Source organism: Thalassophryne amazonica, chromosome 5 (genome assembly GCF_902500255.1).
Source record: "Thalassophryne amazonica chromosome 5, fThaAma1.1, whole genome shotgun sequence".
In the NCBI taxonomy this organism is placed as follows: Eukaryota; Metazoa; Chordata; class Actinopteri; order Batrachoidiformes; family Batrachoididae; genus Thalassophryne; species Thalassophryne amazonica.
This window is the reverse complement of record NC_047107.1, coordinates 131,223,758-131,244,457: the sequence shown is the minus strand read 5'-3', so window position 1 is coordinate 131,244,457 and position 20,700 is coordinate 131,223,758. Positions and strand designations below refer to the sequence as shown.

Below are 20,700 nucleotides of genomic sequence, written 5' to 3'. Positions count from 1 at the left end.
GAGAAAGGTGGCAGGAGTGATTTGTGACCGAAGAATATCAGCAAGAGTGAAGGAGAAAATTTACAAGACAGTAGTGAGACCAGCTATGTTGGACGGCTTAGAGACAGTGGCACTAACAAAAAGACAGGAGGCAGAGCTGAAGATGTTGAGATTCTCTTTGGGAGTGACGAGGATGGACAAGATTAGGAATGAACATATCAGAGAGACAGCTGAGGTGGGACAGTTTGGAGACAAAGTCAGAGAGGCAAGACTGAGATGGTTTGGACATGTGCAGAGGAGGGACCCAGGGTATATAGGGAGAAGGATGCTGAGGATGGAGCCACCAGACAGGAGGAGAAAAGGGAGGACAAAGAGGAGGTTCATTGATGTGCTGAGGGAGGATATGCAGGTGGTTGGTGAGACAGAGAAAGAGACAGAGGACAGGGTGAGATGGAAACGATTGATCTGCTGTGGTGCCCCCTAATGGGAGCAGGAGAAAGTTGGAGGAGAATCACAATGGAGGAGGAGATGGTCTAGTGGTTAAGTGATGGGCCTGAGACTGGAGGATCCTTGGTTCAAACCCCCAGCAAAGTGGAAAATTAAGGGCCCTTGGTCCAGGTTGGTAACAGTGGCGTCTCCAGAGATTTTTTTCTGCAGATGCTGTGGAGGAGCCTGGCTATGGGCTCATGTGTCATGACTGCTCTCTGCTACACCTCCGTCACATTCATGGTGTGTGTACACACAGCCACATTCTCATGTGTGACAGTCACTGATGACATACAGAATGACCAAAATCACACACACAAACCTAGGCTACTGTTCAGTACAAATATTCACAGACCTCCACATGTAGCCTAAAAGAAAAAATGCCAACAGCAGGCAGAGAGAAAATCTTTCACCTGCCCTTGATGTCTTCATAACAGCACAATGTGCCTGTTGTTGTGGTTAAGAGCAAAAGCATCAATGATTTGGTTCCTGTCCAGAGGCTGTGTTCTCTGAAGTATAATTACTCAGGAGTGACCCCGGGTCACTGGTTTGTCTGTGCCTTCTGCTGTTCCTCAGGTAGTTCTTTAGGCCACACAGACTTCACTTCCTTTCAGTTTCTGTGTAGGCTCTCAGTTGTCCAGGTGGTTTCCATAGTAGAGAAGCTTGAATCTTTGACTGGACTTGGGTTCCTTTCAGTTCCACTCATGGATATTTGGTCAGCAAAAACTGAACCATTTCAGCAACTTGAAAGTACACTCGCTGCAGTACGACGTCATCATTGATGCTAAAAAACTCGTCCATGCCTTTATCTCCTCTAGGCTTGACTACTATAACTCCCTGCTCTTTGGGGTCTCTGGAAAAAACCTTCAAAGGATCCAATACATTCAAAACAGTGCAGCTAGAATTCTGATGAGAGTATGTAAACAGGAGCACGTTACACCTATTCTCCATAACCTTCACAGGCTCCCCATCACCTACAGAATCCATTTTAAGATTGCTCTCATCACCCACCAATGCATCCATGGCAATGCCCCCCGCTCACCTCAAAGACCTCCTCACTCCCCACACACCCTCCCATTCCCTCCATTTATACACACTAATCTTCTCTGTCTCCCTCGCACCAAACGTCACACCATGGGAGACAGGGTCTTCTGTTCAGGTGCCCCTCATATTTGGAACTCCCTCTCTGACCACCAGAGGGCTTCACAAACTGTGGAAGCTTTTAAAAAAGTCTCTAGACATACCTGTTTAGACAGGCCTATCACAGGTCTCAACAATTTGAATCTGTTGCATCTAATAAAGTCTATTTATTTTATTTTATTTTGGATTTATTATTTTCTGGTGACTGTTTTTATTTTAAGATTTTATTTTTTTATTCTCTTATTTATGCTTGGTTTTATTTTTTTCCCTGTAGGACTTACACTCATCTTGTGTAAAACAATCAGTTCTATTGATGAATGTTTATTTTCTTTTATGAGTAAATATTTATCTAATCACATAAAAATGAAAATGCCAGAAGAGTCTTACTGTGGAAAACTGAAATGATGATGTCATTGCCCTGCCTCTGTAACATGTTGTTAACAGTCTAATTTAAGTCTAATTTAGGATATTATTATTATTTCTTCTTCTTGTCGGTGGTGGGACAAAGTGCTGGTGTCCTCCAGCTGAGAAACTCACCCAGAGCAGACAAACACTGAGGGACTTCTCTGAACACTTCAAAAAATAAATAAATAAATAAATAAACCCTTTAAAAACCTTAACAAGTAACTTCTGTCATAACAAATTAACATTTCCAGACGTCATCTTCCAAAACAAGGGTGTCATGAGGAGAACAGTTTTCATCTGTGATGATGAATTCTGGCAACAGGTCAGATTAAAAAACTTTATTTAATCTGTGACCTTCTAAAGTGTTAGCTTTTGTTGCTACATTAGCCCCACGTGTTCTCCATTTTTTGTAGAAGCATTACAGCGCCACATACAGGCCTGGCATGTGTACTACAGCACTGGATCTGTGAGAACGGAGATATTTCTTGAATGGAACACTTTTTGAAAATGACAAAGAAAAAGATTGTACAGCAGAAGTTTAGTTTCAGTGTAGACAAGGCCTTAAAAACATGGGATGAAATGAAATTAAAATAATAAATGAAGAATTATTTTCTTAGGGGTGCTGTGGGGGTGCTATGACAAATCCAGGTGGAGCTCTAGCACCCCCTAGCGCCCCCTTGGTGCCGCCCATGGTTGGTAATCTCCAGTTTGTCCTCTTTGGATGGCAGCAGTTTGTTTTGACAGGTTCTGTTTCTGGTTGGTTAAATGAAGAAATTTATGATTTGTGCAATAAACACAAACATGATGACTTCATCCTGACCTACAACACCCAGAGACAGGAAAAGACAGAGGACAGACTGAGGTTTGGTTTTTAGACAAAGGGGACAGTTGGACAGCGTCCAGACTGAGGCGTACCTGCAGAGTGGTTCTGGCAGTCTTGTACTGGATCAAAGACTGAGTCACAGAGTCTGGGTGATCTTCAGGTCTGGTCTGCAGTCTGTTCTGGACCTCAGAACTTGGAGCAGGTCGGTTGACACCATGGAACCTGACCACAGGAAGTCCAGGCTTTAAGCTCTCGGTTGGACTCAAATGAACTTTGAGTCTTTTTAAGATAAATTTTTGAAGATAAAATGCTGACAAACAAACAGACCAATAACACAACATCCACCACGGCGAAGGTCAAACTAACCGTTCTCCGGTCACAGGGTCTGTTGCTCGCAGAGTGGCCCTCTCCAAACAAAGATCATCTGACAACTCCAGGAACACAACACTGAGGACAAGAAAACACTCAAGTCAGTGTGTGACCTTTGACCTGTAACACAAACTGAAACATTCAAATTAGTGTGTGACCTTTGACCTGTAACAAAAACAGTCAAATCAGCAAGTGACCTTTGACCTGTAACACAAACAGTCAAATCGGCATGTGACCTTTGACTTGTAACACAAGCAAACAGTCAAATCAGTGTGTGACCTTTGCCCTGTAACAGAAATGGTCAAATCAGTGTGTGACTTTTGACCTGTAACACAAACAGTCAAATCAGTGTGTGACCTTTCACCTGTAACAGCAACAAACAGTCAAATCATTGTGTAACCTTTGACCAGTAACACAAACAGAAACATTAAAATCAGTGTGACCTTTGCCCTGTAACACAAACAGAAAGTCAAATCAGTGTGTGACCTTTGACCTGTAACACAAACAGTCAAATCAGTGCGTGTGACCTTTGACCTGTAACACAGTCAAATTGTGTGACCTTTGACCTGTAACACACAGTCAAATCAGTGTGTGTGACCTTTGACCTGTAACAGAAACAGTGAAATCGGTGTGTGATCTTTGACCTGTAACACAAAGTCAAATCAGTGTGTGAGACCTTTGACCTGTAACACAAACAGTCAAACTAGCGTGTGACCTTTGACCTGTAACAGAAACAGCCAAATCAATGTGTGACCTTTGACCTGTAACACAAACAGCCAAATCAGTGTGTGACCTTTGACCTGTAACAGAAACAGTCAAATGGTGCGTGACCTTTGTAACACAAACAGCCAAATCAGTGTGTGACCTTTCACCTGTAACAGCAACAAACAGTCAAATCATTGTGTAACCTTTGACCAGTAACACAAACGGAAACATTCAAATCAGTGTGACCTTTGCCCTGTAACACAAACAGAAAGTCAAATCAGTGTGTGACCTTTGACTTGTAACACAAGCAAAGTCAAATTGATGTGTGACCTTTGACCTGTAACAAAAAGTCAAATCAGTGTGTGACCTTTGACCTGTAACAGTCAAATCAGAGTGAGACCTTTCACCTGTAACAGCAACAAACAGTCAAATCATTGTGTAACCTTTGACCAGTAACACAAACGGAAACATTCAAATCAGTGTGACCTTTGCCCTGTAACACAAACAGAAAGTCAAATCAGTGTGTGACCTTTGACTTGTAACACAAGCAAAGTCAAATTGATGTGTGACCTTTGACCTGTAACAAAAAGTCAAATCAGTGTGTGACCTTTGACCTGTAACAGTCAAATCAGAGTGAGACCTTTCACCTGTAACAGCAACAAACAGTCAAATCGGTGTGTAACCTTTGACCAGGAACACAAACACTCAAATCAGTGTGTGACCTTTGACCTGTAACAGAAATGGTCAAATCAATGTGTGACCTTTGACCTGTAACACAGTCAAATCAGTGTGTGACTTTTGACCTGTAACACAAACAGAAAGTCAAATCATTGTGTGTCAGACCTTTGACCTGTAACACAAACAGTCAAATCACTGTGACCTTTGACCTGTAACACAAAGTCAAATCAGTGTGTGACCTTTGACCTGTAACAAAAACAGTCAAATGGTGTGTGACCTTTGGCCTGTAACAGAAACAGTCAAATGGTGTGTGACCTTTGACCTGTAACAGAAACACAGTGTTAATGACAGTACAGCGTGTAGTACCTAGTGGGCTGGTACTGGGACTCCCTCAGGTCTAGGGGAAAGCCGTGGAGAACCCAGCCTCTGCTCCTGCAGTCCGCTTGGCTCAGCCGTTCCTCCAACAACCTCAGCATCAGGATGTCCGGAACTGTCCCAGACAGGATCATTAGTCAGTCAGCTGTGTGTTCAGCAGCAGACTCCCCTAATGATTATTTTGTGAAAACTGTGAGGGGGAACCACCTGGATCGGGACATGTGGGATCTACAGGGGAACTGAGCAAATGAAGGACTCACCAACTCCCAAGCTTTTTGTTTGTCTTTTGGGCTGTCCGTCGTTGAGACCATTGGACAAAAGGTCAACACTCACAGAAACGATGACGGCTCACTGCCTTCTTTCTGAAATCTTTTATCTTTATGTAAAGGGACATTTCGTGCCTGCTGAGGTCTTAACCACTCTGTAATCTACACTTACCTCCTTATCTCCAACTCTGGGTCACGGCTTGAGGTGCCTCACAGCAAGAAAGTTGTGAGATCGAGTCCCAGCCTTTCTGTGTGGAGTTTGCATGTTCTCCCCGTGTCTGTGTGGGTTTCCTCCGGTTTCCTCCCACAGTCAAAAACCTGCTTATTTAGGGTCTGCCCCTTTCTCTGCCCCTGACCAAGGCAGCGTCTCTACATCTGGAGTTGGTCCCCGGGTGCTGGAATGTGGCTGCCCACTGCCCCTAGTGGTTAGATTGTGCCTCACTGTAATTAGGATAGTTAAATGCAGAGGACAAGTTTCGTTGTATGTATATACTGTATGTGCAATGAAAATAAAGGCTTTATTCTATTCTGTTCTATTCATGAAGCCGATTAATGGTGGACCCCCGTGCTTGATCAGGTGGAGGATTGTTGCCATGAAGATGATGAGGAGTGTCAGGGCGATGATACAGATCTGCTTTACTCATGACTGAACACGGAAGGCTTCAGTTTTTGTGCCACTGAATAGAACTGTGTTGGACACGCCACTGTGGAGAAGCCTCAGGACCTTGATGAATTTCTCCAGACAGCTGTTTTGAGGATGATCTTGTCAGATGCTGGGATAGCAGATAGAATGGTCTCCAGCTTGGCATAGAAGGTTTCCTTCTTTTCAAGACCACACGCAAAGGTCTGAAAATATACATTTTCCTTGAAGGCTGCTGTCAGTGTATTTTTCCCAAATCAGTCGGTGTTCCTTTCCTGAAATATCCCCCTGCTGGTGAGAATGTGTGCTGCTGACATCAGAGAGCGAAGACGTCTCGTCATCAAATGCTTTCAATCACGATGTCAGAGGACACAAACAGTGGTTTGGAAAGATTTTCTTCTGATATTTGATGATGATGATGATGATGATGAAATGGACCAAATGGAGGTGATTTTGGTGTCCAGCCAGAACGGTCAGAAGCAGAACATTCAGACTAGGAATCAAAACAACAATGGTGACAGCGAACAGGGCGGGGAAGCCGGGCATTTGGAAGATCTCTATTGGTCAGTAATTTGCTTGTGTAATTGTGTTAACCATAGTTTAAAACATGGTAACACGTTGGACCCCGGCCTTTGAAGTTTCATAATAAAACAGCCGTATGAAGCCTCTGACAGACGATCAGAGTCCTGTACCTTCAGGCTAAATGCTGGTAGTGAGTGTCAGTCTTCACCTTCAGGAATTAGACGAGCCCCATGTTGTGTCTTGTTTATGTCGCTGTCCTGATTCACAGTGGCTTGAGTCAATGTTCCAGTTTTACTGCACGTGGGCTTTCATGGCTGGCATCAAACGCTGGCGCATGTTGCACTGCTGATGGTGGCATGGTGCTGGAGTGTCATCAGTCGTTCCCTGATACTCACCAGGAGTTCAGTCAGTTTGGTAATGACAGAGTTCTTCATGAAAAAACAGAATTCATTGGTTTTCCTCAGGAAGCCATTTTCAGAAGGCTCCTCCCACAGCTGACCTTCTCCTGCTCTTTTTGTTTCACTCAAAGCAACAATGTTGAGTTTCACGTGATCGGAGCTGTTCGCCTTTTTCTGGTTGGCCTGAATTTTTATTGTCCATCAAAGTTCCTCTGTTCCATTTACCAAATTTCATCACTTGTGTTTTTGTTGCTGGTGACCCTCCGGATGCTGGAGTCCAGACAGGTTAAGGTGAAGAAGTCTATGTTTAGGGCCCCTTTTCTGACCAGAGCGGATCCTAAAGGCCCTGTCCCACTGGCGTTGAGGAAGATTTGCATATGAACTGCACACAGAATTGGTTCATATTTGCTAAACATCTGCAATATCCATGAAACATGCTTGTATGAGTCGGCCAACAACCGCGCACGTCCGCAATTATCCGCAGAGGCACGTTTTTCCGTTGCCAGGATTTCTGAGCTTTGAATCTGATTTGCGGACAATTTGCAAATGCACAACAAACACGCCACGTAAACCCAAAGTACCATGGCATACATTGACATACCTGCCAGTCAGTGCCAGTCCAGCTGTGGAAACGTACAGATGTAGTTATGGATCCCCAAAAACGCCATCCAACAACATAAAGACGCACTGACACGAGCATGTTTTGCTTCACGCAGCAGCAAGTCCTGTGCCATGAGGATCCCACCCACTGTGTTCACAGCTGGACGCCGTTCTTTGTTCTTTGTTCTATGGTCCTTGACAGATCCTTACCCTGGTATGATGGTGATGATCGGGGTCTGAGAACCTGCTGCAGCCTTCATCCACCTTCACAGCTGCTGGGTTACAAGTCATCGCCCCCTCCAGCCGAATCCACTGCTGTTGCGACCACAGTGGCAACACGAACCTCACTGTAGTTCATCGAAACAAGCAATCCCCTACTTGATGTTGTGTGGGCCACCCGAAGAGGAGGTACTGCTGGCTCACCACCAGAGGGCGCCCTGCCTGTTGTTGGGTTTCAGGCACCAGAGGGCACAGCCGCCTCACAGGAGCTCCAGGTGCGCTGACACTGACAGCTGTCAGTCATCATCATCATCATCATTGGTGGTTGGCTCTCACTGCGGTATTGTATCACTTCCTGTTCCGGAGCACAGCGGTGTTTTTCTGTATCTGTTAGCTGTTTAATCTGCGCAGTTAGATTGATCTAGTTATCTAGATTACGATTTGTTTCCCAGTGTAATCTTTACGTGCCTTAACTAAAGCACTCCTTCTGCTGAATCACCTCTAAATTATTTACACATTATTCACTTTGTGTGTTTTTAGGAATCCGCTAGCTTAGCGTAGCTACTAGCTCTTAGCCGATTTAGCATGGCAGCTTCTCCTGTCTCTCCCGCACTTTTCTGCTCTGGGTGTGAAATGTTTAGTTATTCCTCGGCCTCCTTTAGCAGTAATGGTACTTGTAATAAGTGTAGCTTATTCGTAGCTTTGGAGGCCAGGCTGGGCGAATTGGAGACTCGGCTCCGCACCGTGGAAAATTCTACAGCTAGCCAGGCCCCTGTAGTCGGTGTGGACCAAGGTAGCTTAGCTGCCGTTAGTTACCCCCTGGCAGATCCAGAGCAGCCGGGAAAGCAGGCTGACTGGGTGACTGTGAGGAGGAAGCGTAGCCCTAAACAGAAGCCCCGTGTACACCGCCAACCCGTTCACATCTCTAACCGTTTTTCCCCACTCGACGACACACCCGCCGAGGATCAAACTCTGGTTATTGGCGACTCTGTTTTGCGAAATGTGAAGTTAGCGACACCAGCAACCATAGTCAATTGTCTTCCGGGGGCCAGAGCAGGCGACATTGAAGGAAATTTGAAACTGCTGGCTAAGGCTAAGCGTAAATGTGGTAAGATTGTAATTCACGTCGGCAGTAATGACACCCGGTTACGCCAATCGGAGGTCACTAAAATTAACATTAAATCGGTGTGTAACTTTGCAAAAACAATGTCGGACTCTGTAGTTTTCTCTGGGCCCCTCCCCAATCAGACCGGGAGTGACATGTTTAGTCGCATGTTCTCCTTGAATTGCTGGCTGTCTGAGTGGTGTCCAAAAAATGAGGTGGGCTTCATAGATAATTGGCAAAGCTTCTGGGGAAAACCTGGTCTTGTTAGGAGAGACGGCATCCATCCCACTTTGGATGGAGCAGCTCTCATTTCTAGAAATCTGGCCAATTTTCTTAAATCCTCCAAACCGTGACTATCCAGGGTTGGGACCAGGAAGCAGAGTTGTAGTCTTACACACCTCTCTGCAGCTTCTCTCCCCCTGCCATCCCCTCATTACCCCATCCCCGTAGAGACGGTGCCTGCTCCCAGACAACCAATAACCAGCAAAAATCTATTTAAGCATAAAAATTCAAAAAGAAAAAAAAATATAGCACCTTCAACTGCACCACAGACTAAAACAGTTAAATGTGGTCTATTAAACATTAGGTCTCTCTCTTCTAAGTCCCTGTTGGTAAATGATATAATAATTGATCAACATATTGATTTATTCTGCCTTACAGAAACCTGGTTACAGCAGGATGAATATGTTAGTTTAAATGAGTCAACACCCCCGAGTCACACTAACTGTCAGAATGCTCGTAGCACGGGCCGGGGCGGAGGATTAGCAGCAATCTTCCATTCCAGCTTATTAATTAATCAAAAACCCAGACAGAGCTTTAATTCATTTGAAAGCTTGACTCTTAGTCTTGTCCATCCAAATTGGAAGTCCCAAAAACCAGTTTTATTTGTTATTATCTATCGTCCACCTGGTCGTTACTGTGAGTTTCTCTGTGAATTTTCAGACCTTTTGTCTGACTTAGTGCTTAGCTCAGATAAGATAATTATAGTGGGCGATTTTAACATCCACACAGATGCTGAGAATGACAGCCTCAACACTGCATTTAATCTATTATTAGACTCTATTGGCTTTGCTCAAAAAGTAAATGAGTCCACCCACCACTTTAATCATATCTTAGATCTTGTTCTGACTTATGGTATGGAAATAGAAGACTTAACAGTATTCCCTGAAAACTCCCTTCTGTCTGATCATTTCTTAATAACATTTACATTTACTCTGATGGACTACCCAGCAGTGGGGAATAAGTTTCATTACACTAGAAGTCTTTCAGAAAGCGCTGTAACTAGGTTTAAGGATATGATTCCTTCTTTATGTTCTCTAATGCCATATACTAACACAGTGCAGAGTAGCTACCTAAACTCTGTAAGTGAGATAGAGTATCTCATCAATAGTTTTACATCCTCATTGAAGACAACTTTGGATGCTGTAGCTCCTCTAAAAAAGAGAGCTTTAAATCAGAAGTGCCTGACTCCGTGGTATAACTCACAAACTCGTAGCTTAAAGCAGATAACCCGTAAGTTGGAGAGGAAATGGCGTCTCACTAATTTAGAAGATCTTCACTTAGCCTGGAAAAAGAGTCTGTTGCTCTATAAAAAAGCCCTCCGTAAAGCTAGGACATCTTTCTACTCATCACTAATTGAAGAAAATAAGAACAACCCCAGGTTTCTTTTCAGCACTGTAGCCAGGCTGACAAAGAGTCAGAGCTCTATTGAGCTGAGTATTCCATTAACTTTAACTAGTAATGACTTCATGACTTTCTTTGCTAACAAAATTTTAACTATTAGAGAAAAAATTACTCATAACCATCCCAAAGACGTATCGTTATCTTTGGCTGCTTTCAGTGATGCCGGTATTTGGTTAGACTCTTTCTCTCCGATTGTTCTGTCTGAGTTATTTTCATTAGTTACTTCATCCAAACCATCAACATGTTTATTAGACCCCATTCCTACCAGGCTGCTCAAGGAAGCCCTACCATTATTTAATGCTTCGATCTTAAATATGATCAATCTATCTTTGTTAGTTGGCTATGTACCACAGGCTTTTAAGGTGGCAGTAATTAAACCATTACTTAAAAAGCCATCACTTGACCCAGCTATCTTAGCTAATTATAGGCCAATCTCCAACCTTCCTTTTCTCTCAAAAATTCTTGAAAGGGTAGTTGTAAAACAGCTAACTGATCATCTGCAGAGGAATGGTCTATTTGAAGAGTTTCAGTCAGGTTTTAGAATTCATCATAGTACAGAAACAGCATTAGTGAAAGTTACAAATGATCTTCTTATGGCCTCGGACAGTGGACTCATCTCTGTGCTTGTTCTGTTACACCTCAGTGCTGCTTTTGATACTGTTGACCATAAAATTTTATTACAGAGATTAGAGCATGCCATAGGTATTAAAGGCACTGCGATGCGGTGGTTTGAATCATATTTGTCTAATAGATTACAATTTGTTCATGTAAATGGGGAATCTTCTTCACAGACTAAAGTTAATTATGGAGTTCCACAAGGTTCTGTGCTTGGACCAATTTTATTCACTTTATACATGCTTCCCTTAGGCAGTATTATTAGACGGTATTGCTTAAATTTTCATTGTTACGCAGATGATACCCAGCTTTATCTATCCATGAAGCCAGAGGACACACACCAATTAGCTAAACTGCAGGATTGTCTTACAGACATAAAGACATGGATGACCTCTAATTTCCTGCTTTTAAACTCAGATAAAACTGAAGTTATTGTACTTGGCCCCACAAATCTTAGAAACATGGTGTCTAACCAGATCCTTACTCTGGATGGCATTACCCTGACCTCTAGTAATACTGTGAGAAATCTTGGAGTCATTTTTGATCAGGATATGTCATTCAAAGCGCATATTAAACAAATATGTAGGACTGCTTTTTTGCATTTACGCAATATCTCTAAAATCAGAAAGGTCTTGTCTCAGAGTGATGCTGAAAAACTAATTCATGCATTTATTTCCTCTAGGCTGGACTATTGTAATTCATTATTATCAGGTTGTCCTAAAAGTTCCCTAAAAAGCCTTCAGTTAATTCAAAATGCTGCAGCTAGAGTACTGACGGGGACTAGAAGGAGAGAGCATATCTCACCCATATTGGCCTCTCTTCATTGGCTTCCTGTTAATTCTAGAATAGAATTTAAAATTCTTCTTCTTACTTATAAGGTTTTGAATAATCAGGTCCCATCTTATCTTAGGGACCTCGTAGTACCATATCACCCCAATAGAGTGCTTCGCTCTCAGACTGCAGGCTTACTTGTAGTTCCTAGGGTTTGTAAGAGTAGAATGGGAGGCAGAGCCTTCAGCTTTCAGGCTCCTCTCCTGTGGAACCAGCTCCCAATTCAGATCAGGGAGACAGACACCCTCTCTACTTTTAAGATTAGGCTTAAAACTTTCCTTTTTGCTAAAGCTTATAGTTAGGGCTGGATCAGGTGACCCTGAACCATCCCTTAGTTATGCTGCTATAGACGTAGACTGCTGGGGGGTTCCCATGATGCACTGTTTCTTTCTCTTTTTGCTCTGTATGCACCACTCTGCATTTAATCATTAGTGATCGATCTCTGCTCCCCTCCACAGCATGTCTTTTTCCTGGTTCTCTCCCTCAGCCCCAACCAGTCCCAGCAGAAGACTGCCCCTCCCTGAGCCTGGTTCTGCTGGAGGTTTCTTCCTGTTAAAAGGGAGTTTTTCCTTCCCACTGTAGCCAAGTGCTTGCTCACAGGGGGTCGTTTGACCGTTGGGGTTTTACATAATTATTGTATGGCCTTGCCTTACAATATAAAGCGCCTTGGGGCAACTGTTTGTTGTGATTTGGCGCTATATAAAAAAATTGATTGAAAAAATGATTGATTGATCATCATGACCACCATAAAAGCCTGGAAGAATCATCAGAACCCTGCCGAGTTATCAGCTTACCAGACAGGTAAACCGACTCAGTCGTTCTGTGCCGTACGCACACGTCTTTGCGGCAGAGCTTTTTGCAGTCGGAACCTTTTGTACACTTGCAGCTTGTAGCCGAGTTTGTGAAAGTTGGAAGGAGTTGGCGTACCCACTCCTCACTCCAGACTTGTTAAGTGTTACATAAGGCACGGCACGTACTCTGTGTTCCTGTGTTTGGAGGGGAAGGTTTTTTCCTCAGGAAGGAACTGTGTTTTTGCTGACTGTTTTGCTGGGTGTACACACACCCACCGTAACCTGTTTGTTTTTCCTGCTAGCAGTACCAGATCTGACAGCTGGGAGCAGTGGCCACCTGGGAACTCGGGATTTGGTGGCTCCGGTGTGTTGCAGGTCTCTGTTGGCGGTGGAATCTTGTGGGTCCCGGCTCTTCTCTGGATAAGGCGTCTCCTATCCTCAGGCCTGCCCACACGTCATCTTCTTGTAGAACTTTAACTGACAGACTAAAGCAGTATTTTGACCTGTTGTGCATATTTTGCAATATTAAATTGTATTTATTGGCACCTCTATTGTCCGTTCATTTACGCCCCCTGTGTGGGTCCGTGTCTTACACTTTCCCAACAGGATAACTCGGCCACACGTCATGGATTCCGAGGGGCACATACCATCCGTTGAACAATCAATGGAGGTGCAAGGTGCACAGGCTCCAGCAGCAGGCAGGTTGGGTGAGTTGCAGCAAATATTAACCACCCTCACTGCTCGGCTGGATTTGGTGACCGAGCAGTACTCGTACTGCTCGATCGTAGGATGGAGGCTCTCACCGCTCAGGTGGAAGCGCGCGCACAGGGCGCGGCTGCTGCTCCTCCTCCTGTGGTACCTGTTGCTGAACAGAGACCCTCCCGTGGTCGTTCAATGAACCCCCCCCATCCCCTGAAGCATACATTAGCCCCCCGGAGCCGTACGGAGGTAGTGTTGAGACGTGCGTGGACTTCTTAATGCAGTGCTCGCTCGTCTTCGCACAACATCCCGTAATGTACGCGTCAGACTCCAGCCGGGTGGCTTATGTTGTTAATTTGCTTCGAGGTAAGGCACGCGCCTGGGCTACGGCGCTTTGGGAACAGAGTTCATGGCTTCTAACGACATACACTGGGTTTGTGAGGGAGTTCAGACAGGTGTTTGATCACCCGAATCGAGGCGAAACTGCTTCAAACGTGCTGCTGTCGATATGACAGGGGCGTCGGAGTGCAGCTGAGTATGCAGTCAACTTCCGCATCGCGGCAGCGAGAGCTGGCTGGAATACGGTAGTGCTCTGCGCCGCCTTTGTAAATGGACTGTCTAAGGTCCTTAAGGAGCACCTGGTGGCTAAGGACGAGCCGCGGGAATTAGACGGGCTTATCGACCTCGTTATACGGTTAGACAACCGAATAGAAGAACGTCGACGGGAGCGAGACGAAGGACGTGGCCGGGCACAAGCCGTCCCTCCCCCTTCCGGGGCCGAGTCAGCGCCGCCTTCCCCACGCTCCAAAGCCAGAGCGCTCCGCGTGACAACAGCTCCTCCTGCTGACGTTGCCATGGAAACAAGCAGGACCAAAATGAGATCAGTAAACAGACAAAGGAGGCTGGCCCGCGGAGAGTGTGTTATCTGTGGCTTGAGTGAGCATTTGCAGAAGAATTGCCCCAAGCGGTCAAAGCACCAACACTCGCCTTTAGAGACTGGGCTAAGGGTGGGTCACAACACACACGCGGGGAATGCACGAAAATCCGCATGAGTCCCAGTTATGATCCTCTGTGGGGATTTAACCCTTCATGCCCCAGCACTTATCGACACGGGGTCAGAAGGGAATCTGATGGATAGCAGATGGGCTAAGGAAGTAGGGCTCCCTCTAGTGGCCCTTCCTTCTCCATTGAAGGTACGGGCACCAGATGGCACCCTTCTTCCATTAATAACACACCAGACACAGCCCTTAACACTGGTTGTGTCTGGAAACCACAGGGAGGAGATTGTGTTTTATGTAACACCTTCTACCTCCAGAATTATTTTGGGTTATCCATGGATGAGTAAGCACAATCCCCGGATCGATTGGCCGACTGGGGTTGTGGCTCAATGGAGCGAAACCTGCCACCGGGAGTGTCTAAGATCCTCGGTCCCACCCGGTGCGATTGCTAAAGAGGAGGTCCATGTCTCCCCCAATCTTACAGCGGTGCCGACCGAGTACCATGATCTTGCTGACGTTTTCAGCAAAGATCTGGTGCTCACCCTCCCCCCGCACCGACCGTATGATTGTGCCATTGATTTGATTCTGGGCGCTGAGTATCCGTCCAGTAGACTGTACAACCTCTCACGCCCTGAGCGCGAATCAATGGAGACCTATATCCGGGACTCTTTAGCTGCCGGGTTAATCCGGAACTCTTCCTCCCCGTTAGGTGCGGGATTCTTTTTTGTGGGCAAGAAGGACGGCGGCCTCCGTCCATGCATTGATTACAGAGGGCTGAACGAGATTACGGTTCACAATCGATACCCGTTGCCTCTGTTGGATTCAGTGTTCACGCCCCTGCATGGAGCCAAAATGTTCACTAAACTGGATCTTAGAAATGCGTATCACCTGGTTCAGATCCGGAAGGGAGACGAATGGAAGACGGCATTTAACACCCCGTTAGGTCACTTTGAGTACCTGGTCATGCCGTTCGGCCTCAATAACGCCCCCGCGACGTTCGAAGCTTTGGTAAACGACATCTTGCAGGACTTCCTGCATCGGTTCGTCTTCGTATACCTGGACGATATCCTCATCTTCTCCCCGGATCCTGAGACCCATGTGAAGCATGTACGTCAGGTCCTGCAGCAGTTGTTGGAGAACCGGCTGTTTGTGAAGGGCGAGAAGTGCGCGTTCCACCGTACTTCTTTGTCCTTCCTGGGGTTCATTATCTCCTCCAACTCCGTCGCACCCGATCTGGCCAAGGTTGCGGCAGTGAGAGATTGGCCCTAACCGGCAAGCCGTAGGAAGCTGCAACAGTTCCTCGGCTTCGCGAATTTCTATTGGAGGTTCATCAAGGGCTACAGTCAGGTGGTTGGTCCCCTGACAGCCTTGACCTCCCCAAAAGTCCCCTTCACCTGGTCAGATCGGTGCGAAGCCGCGTTTAGGGAGTTGAAACGTCGTTCTCGACTGCGCCAGTTCTGGTGCAGCCCGACCTAGCCGCCAGGTTGTTGTTGAAGTGGACGCCTCTGACACAGGGATAGGAGCCGTGCTGTCCCAGAGCGGGGAGTCCGACAAGGTTCTCCACCCTTGTGCCTATTTTTCCCACAGGTTAACCCCAGCAGAACGGAACTATGACGTCGGCAATCGGGAGCTCCTGGCGGTGAAAGCGGCCCTGGAGGAGTGGAGACACTTGTTGGAGGGAGCTGTGGTACCATTCACGGTTTTCACTGACCATCAGAACCTGGAATACATCCGGACCGCTAAGCGTCTGAACCCCAGGCAAGCCCATTGGTCACTGTTCTTTGGTCGTTTTGACTTCCGGATTACATACCGCCCCGGGACCAAAAACCAATGGTCTGACGCACTGTCCTGGGTGCATGAAGAGGAGGTCAAAACAGAGCTGTTGGATCCACCTGACACCATCATCCCAGAGTCCACTATCATCGCCACCTTCACGTGAGACGTGGAAGACATCGTCAGGGAGGCCCTGACGCGACACCCGGACCCAGGCGGAGGACCAAATAACAGACTGTACGTCCCACCAGAGGCAAGAGCTACGGTCCTGGACTTCTGTCACGGTTCCAAGCTCTCCTGCCATCCAGGGGTGCGAAGGACCGTGGCAGTGGTCCGGCAGCGTTTCTGGTGGGCGTAACTAGAAACCAATGTCCGGGAGTATGTCTGGGCCTGCACCATCTGCGCCAGGGGCAAGGCTGTTCACCAACAGGAAAAAGGACTCCTCCAGCCGTTGCCGGTGCCTCGACGCCCCTGGTCCCATATAGGCCTGGACTTCGTCACGGGTCTCCCTGCGTCCCAGGGTATGATGACCATCTTGACAATAGTGGACCGGTTCTCCAAGGTGGCCCACTTCGTGGCCCTCCCAAAGCTCCCAACGGCCCAGGAGACTGCAGACCTCCTGGTCCACCACGTCGTGCGTCTGCATGGTATCCCTACGAACATCGTCTCAGACCGTGGTCCCCAGTTCTCCTCACAAGTCTGGAGGAGTTTCTGTAGGGAACTGGGGGCCACAGTGAGCCTCTCGTCCGGGTACCACCCCCAGACTAATGGACAAGCAGAGCGGGCTAATCAAGATCTGGAGCAGGCCCTAAGATGTGTGACAGCCGCGCACCCGACGGCCTGGAGTCAACATCTGGCCTGGACTGAGTACGCCCACAACAGCCAAATATCTTCGGCGACCGGCCTCTCCACATTCGAGGTGTGTTTGGGGTACCAGCCCTCATTGTTTCCGGCTGTGGAGAGAGAGGTCGGGGTCCCCTCGGTCCAGGCCCACCTCAGAAGGTGCCATCGGGTGTGGCGCACAGCCCGCTCTGCCCTTCTGACAGCCCAGACGAGGGCGAAGAGCCATGCGGACCGCCGACGTACCCTGGCCCCCGCATACCAGCCTGGGCAAGAGGTTTGGCTTTCAACCAAGAACATTCCTCTGCATACAGACTCACCGAAACTAACGGACAGGTACATCGGACCATACACCATCACCAAGGTCATCAGTCCAGCTGCAGTGAAGCTGAAACTCCCAGCTTCACTGCGGATACACCCCGTATTCCATGTGTCCAAGATTAAGCCATACCACACCTCAGACCTCTGAACCCCCGGACCAGCGCCGCCTCCTGCCCGCATCATCGACGGCGAGCCTGCGTGGACAGTCCGCAGGCTCCTGGATGTCCGCCGGAGGGGTCGGGGTCTCCAATATCTGGTGGACTGGGAGGGTTACGGACCCGAAGAATGCTCTTGGGTGAAGAGGAGCTTCATCCTGGATCCAGCCCTCCTGGCAGAGTTCTACCAGCGACATCCCGACAAGCCTGGTTGGGCACCAGGAGGCGCCCGTTGAGGGGGGGGGGTCCTGTTGTGTGGACCGCCCGAAGAGGAGGTACTGCTGGCCAACGCCAGAGGGCGCCCTGCCTGTTGTTGGGTTTCAGGCACCAGAGGGCGCAGCCGCCACACAGGAGCTCCAGCTGCGCCGACACTGACAGCTGTCAGTCATCATCATCATCATCATCATCATGACCACCATAAAAGCCTGGGAGAATCATCAGAACCCTGCCGAGTTATCAGCTTACCAGACAGGTAAACCGACTCAGCCGTTCTGTGCCGTATGCACACGTCTTTGCAGCAGAGCTTTTTGCAGTCGTAACCTTTTGTACACTTGCAGCTTGTAGCCGAGTTTGTGGAAGTTGGAAGGAGTTGGCGTACCCACTCCTCACTCCAGACTTGTTAAGTGTTACATAAGGCACTGCACGTACTCTGTGTTCCTGTGTTTGGAGGTGGAGGTTTTTCCCTCAGGAAGGAACTGTGTTTTTGTTGACTGTTTTGCTGGGTGTACACACACCCACCGTAACCTGTTTGTTTTTCCTGCCAGCAGTACCAGATCTGACAGCTGGGAGCAGTGGCCACCTGGGGACTCGGGATTTTAGGTTAGGTCTTAGGTCTCTCTCTTCTAAGTCCCTGTTGGTAAATGATATAATAATTGATCAACATATTGATTTATTCTGCCTTACAGAAACCTGGTTACAGCAGGATGAATATGTTAGTTTAAATGAGTCAACACCCCCGAGTCACACTAACTGTCAGAATGCTCGTAGCACGGGCCGGGGCGGAGGATTAGCAGCAATCTTCCATTCCAGCTTATTAATTAATCAAAAACCCAGACAGAGCTTTAATTCATTTGAAAGCTTGTCTCTTAGTCTTGTCCATCCAAATTGGAAGTCCCAAAAACCAGTTTTATTTGTTATTATCTATCGTCCACCTGGTCGTTACTGTGAGTTTCTCTGTGAATTTTCAGACCTTTTGTCTGACTTAGTGTTTAGCTCAGATAAGATAATTATAGTGGGCGATTTTAACATCCACACAGATGCTGAGAATGACAGCCTCAACACTGCATTTAATCTATTATTAGACTCTATTGGCTTTGCTCAAAAAGTAAATGAGTCCACCCACCACTTTAATCATATCTTAGATCTTGTTCTGACTTATGGTATGGAAATAGAAGACTTAACAGTATTCCCTGAAAACTCCCTTCTGTCTGATCATTTCTTAATAACATTTACATTTACTCTGATGGACTACCCTGCAGTGGGGAATAAGTTTCATTACACTAGAAGTCTTTCAGAAAGCGCTGTAACTAGGTTTAAGGATATGATTCCTTCTTTATGTTCTCTAATGCCATATACCAACACAGTGCAGAGTAGCTACCTAAACTCTGTAAGGGAGATAGAGTATCTCGTCAATAGTTTTACATCCTCATTGAAGACAACTTTGGATGCTGTAGCTCCTCTGAAAAAGAGAGCTTTAAATCAGAAGTGTCTGACTCCGTGGTATAACTCACAAACTCGTAGCTTAAAGCAGATAACCCGTAAGTTGGAGAGGAAATGGCGTCTCACTAATTTAGAAGATCTTCACTTAGCCTGGAAAAAGAGTCTGTTGCTCTATAAAAAAGCCCTCCGTAAAGCTAGGACATCTTTCTACTCATCACTAATTGAAGAAAATAAGAACAACCCCAGGTTTCTTTTCAGCACTGTAGCCAGGCTGACAAAGAGTCAGAGCTCTATTGAGCTGAGTATTCCATTAACTTTAACTAGTAATGACTTCATGACTTTCTTTGCTAACAAAATTTTAACTATTAGAGAAAAAATTACTCATAACCATCCCAAAGACGTATCGTTATCTTTGGCTGCTTTCAGTGATGCCGGTATTTGGTTAGACTCTTTCTCTCCGATTGTTCTGTCTGAGTTATTTTCATTAGTTACTTCATCCAAACCATCAACATGTTTATTAGACCCCATTCCTACCAGGCTGCTCAAGGAAGCCCTACCATTATTTAATGCTTCGATCTTAAATATGATCAATCTATCTTTGTTAGTTGGCTATGTACCACAGGCTTTTAAGGTGGCAGTAAGTAAACCATTACTTAAAAAGCCATCACTTGACCCAGCTATCTTAGCTAATTATAGGCCAATCTCCAACCTTCCTTTTCTCTCAAAAATTCTTGAAAGGGTAGTTGTAAAACAGCTAACTGATCATCTGCAGAGGAATGGTCTATTTGAAGAGTTTCAGTCAGGTTTTAGAATTCATCATAGTACAGAAACAGCATTAGTGAAGGTTACAAATGATCTTCTTATGGCCTCGGACAATGGACTCATCTCTGTGCTTGTTCTGTTAGACCTCAGTGCTGCTTTTGATACTGTTGACCATAAAATTTTATTACAGAGATTAGAGCATGCCATAGGTATTAAAGGCACTGCGCTGCGGTGGTTTGAATCATATTTGTCTAATAGATTACAATTTGTTCATGTAAATGGGGAATCTTCTTCACAGACTAAAGTTAATTATGGAGTTCCACAAGGTTCTGTGCTAGGACCAATTTGATTCACTTTATATATGCTTCCCTTAGGCAGTATTATTAGACGGTATTGCTTAAATTTTCATTGTTACGCAGATGATACCCAGCTTTATCTATCCATGAAGCCAGAGGACACACACCAATTAGCTAAACTGCAGGATTGTCTTACAGACATAGAGACATGGATGACCTCTAATTTCCTGCTTTTAAACTCAGATAAAACTGAAGTTATTGTACTTGGCCCCACAAATCTTAGAAACATGGTGTCTAACCAGATCCTTACTCTGGATGGCATTACCCTGACCTCTAGTAATACTGTGAGAAATCTTGGAGTCATTTTTGATCAGGATATGTCATTCAATGTGCATATTAAACAAATATGTAGGACTGCTTTTTTGCATTTACGCAATATCTCTAAAATTAGAAAGGTCTTGTCTCAGAGTGATGCTGAAAAACTAATTCATGCATTTATTTCCTCTAGGCTGGACTATTGTAATTCATTATTATCAGGTTGTCCTAAAAGTTCCCTGAAAAGCCTTC

General features: G+C 46.0%; 1 protein-coding gene across 1 annotated transcript in view; it reads right to left on the bottom strand.

The window, feature by feature from the left end:
- Positions 1-20,700, bottom strand: part of ak8 (adenylate kinase 8) — a 64,788-nt gene that overhangs the window by 4,800 nt on the left and 39,288 nt on the right. Inside the window, exons 11-13 of the mRNA XM_034171416.1 lie at positions 4,952-5,075; positions 3,200-3,280; positions 2,926-3,055 (exon numbers count right to left, since the gene is read on the bottom strand). Coding sequence (XP_034027307.1) covers positions 2,926-3,055; positions 3,200-3,280; positions 4,952-5,075 — 335 coding nt within the window. The remainder of the gene's footprint in view (positions 1-2,925; positions 3,056-3,199; positions 3,281-4,951; positions 5,076-20,700) is intronic.